The 1,354-nt window shown below is 47.7% G+C and overlaps 1 protein-coding gene across 1 annotated transcript in view; it reads right to left on the reverse strand.

Moving 5' to 3' along the window:
• Positions 1-910, reverse strand: part of LOC138167887 (uncharacterized) — a 39,151-nt gene extending 38,241 nt beyond the window's left edge. Inside the window, exons 1-2 of the mRNA XM_069096860.1 lie at positions 841-910; positions 258-567 (exon numbers count right to left, since the gene is read on the reverse strand). Of these exons, the coding sequence (XP_068952961.1) occupies positions 258-567; positions 841-910 (380 nt within the window). The remainder of the gene's footprint in view (positions 1-257; positions 568-840) is intronic.
• Positions 911-1,354: the final 444 nt, after the last annotated feature.

Below are 1,354 nucleotides of genomic sequence, written 5' to 3' on the forward strand. Positions count from 1 at the left end.
TCTCTCTCTCTCTCTCTCTCTCTCTCTCTCTCTCTCTCTCTCTCTCTTTCTCTCTCCCCTTTCCTTCTCCTCCTCCTCCCCTCTCTCCCTCTCTCTGTTTCTCATGCAATAACATGCACATACACTAGCAGAACCAGTACAAGGTCTCTCATGTGGGTTAATTCTTTAGGTAAAGCAGCAGCAGCTGTGGTCTCAGTTTCAGTTCAGGCCTGGTAGGTTTATGTCAGGGCCTCTGCCTTGGCCCTAATATGGTGAGGCTAGCACAGTAGTAGATGCCAGAGTCTTCCTTCTGTACCTGGTGCAGGGTCAAGGAGACTGTGTTGGCCTCATTTTTCCTGAAAATGAAAGCTCTACCCTTTATGTCCTCCCTGTACTCCTTGGTACTGCCTCTCCCAGCCGTGATACTGGCCACAAACTCCTTTGAGCCTCCAGTGCCAGAGCTTTTGTGCCAGGACATGGCAAAGTCTTTAAAGCTGAGCCCTGAAGCTGTACAGGTCAGGGTCACAGACTGACCCTCATGGATCAATTTGCCACCTGTCTCCACCAGCTGCACCTGGGCCCAGAATCCTGCAAGAAACATATACGACAGTAAGGTTAGTCCTCCACTGAGTCAACTTGGAAGGAAAATTGTGAGAACAAGACAGAAATCCTGGGGAGCTGGGTGCCCAGGAGAAGAACCCAGATAACTGAAAGTAAGGAAAGTCTAAGCTAAGCACCCAGACCACAAATGAAAGAAGAATAGGGAACACAGAGGAAAAGAAATATCTGGGAACTCATTAGAAAGTTTATTCGACACAGAGGTCCAGGAAGAGGGGAAGAGCAGGATAAGAACAGAAATACCTGGTATAATGGAAAGGAGTAATTCCAGAAGATAGGCCCTGGCAAGAGTATTGGGGGGCCTGATAAACATCCTGCCTGCTCTAGAAGAGTAAAGAACAGGCTTCAGGAGGTGTAGTGAGGTCCAGGCAGCTAAACCCAAAGTTGATTATGTCTAAATGGATGACTTCTGCACAGAGGGAACTGTCTTTAAGAAGCCTGAAAGCTGTGATGCCTGTCCATCCCCCACAAAGGCATTGGGTGTGGTGGTTAGAATGAGCGGAAGAAAGAAGTGAGCCTTAGGAAACCACAGCACAACTTTGACTGCAGGGCTTACTCCAGCCCCAGAGTCATTTGAAAAGCCTCTCACAGCTGCCATTGCAGGGCCTGGAAGACCCTTCCTAAAGTGTGGAGATGGTCAGAGAAGAGACCAGTATCTAGACATGCAAAGCTCAATACCACTGAGGAGTTAAATCTGGAGATACTACCTAACCTAATTTCCAACTTTAGTTTTGTATCAATCAAACTACCAAGGGTT

Source organism: Petaurus breviceps, unplaced genomic scaffold (genome assembly GCF_028583685.1).
Source record: "Petaurus breviceps papuanus isolate PSGF00001 unplaced genomic scaffold, PetGlider_PUasm1.0 318, whole genome shotgun sequence".
NCBI lineage: Eukaryota > Metazoa > Chordata > Mammalia > Diprotodontia > Petauridae > Petaurus > Petaurus breviceps.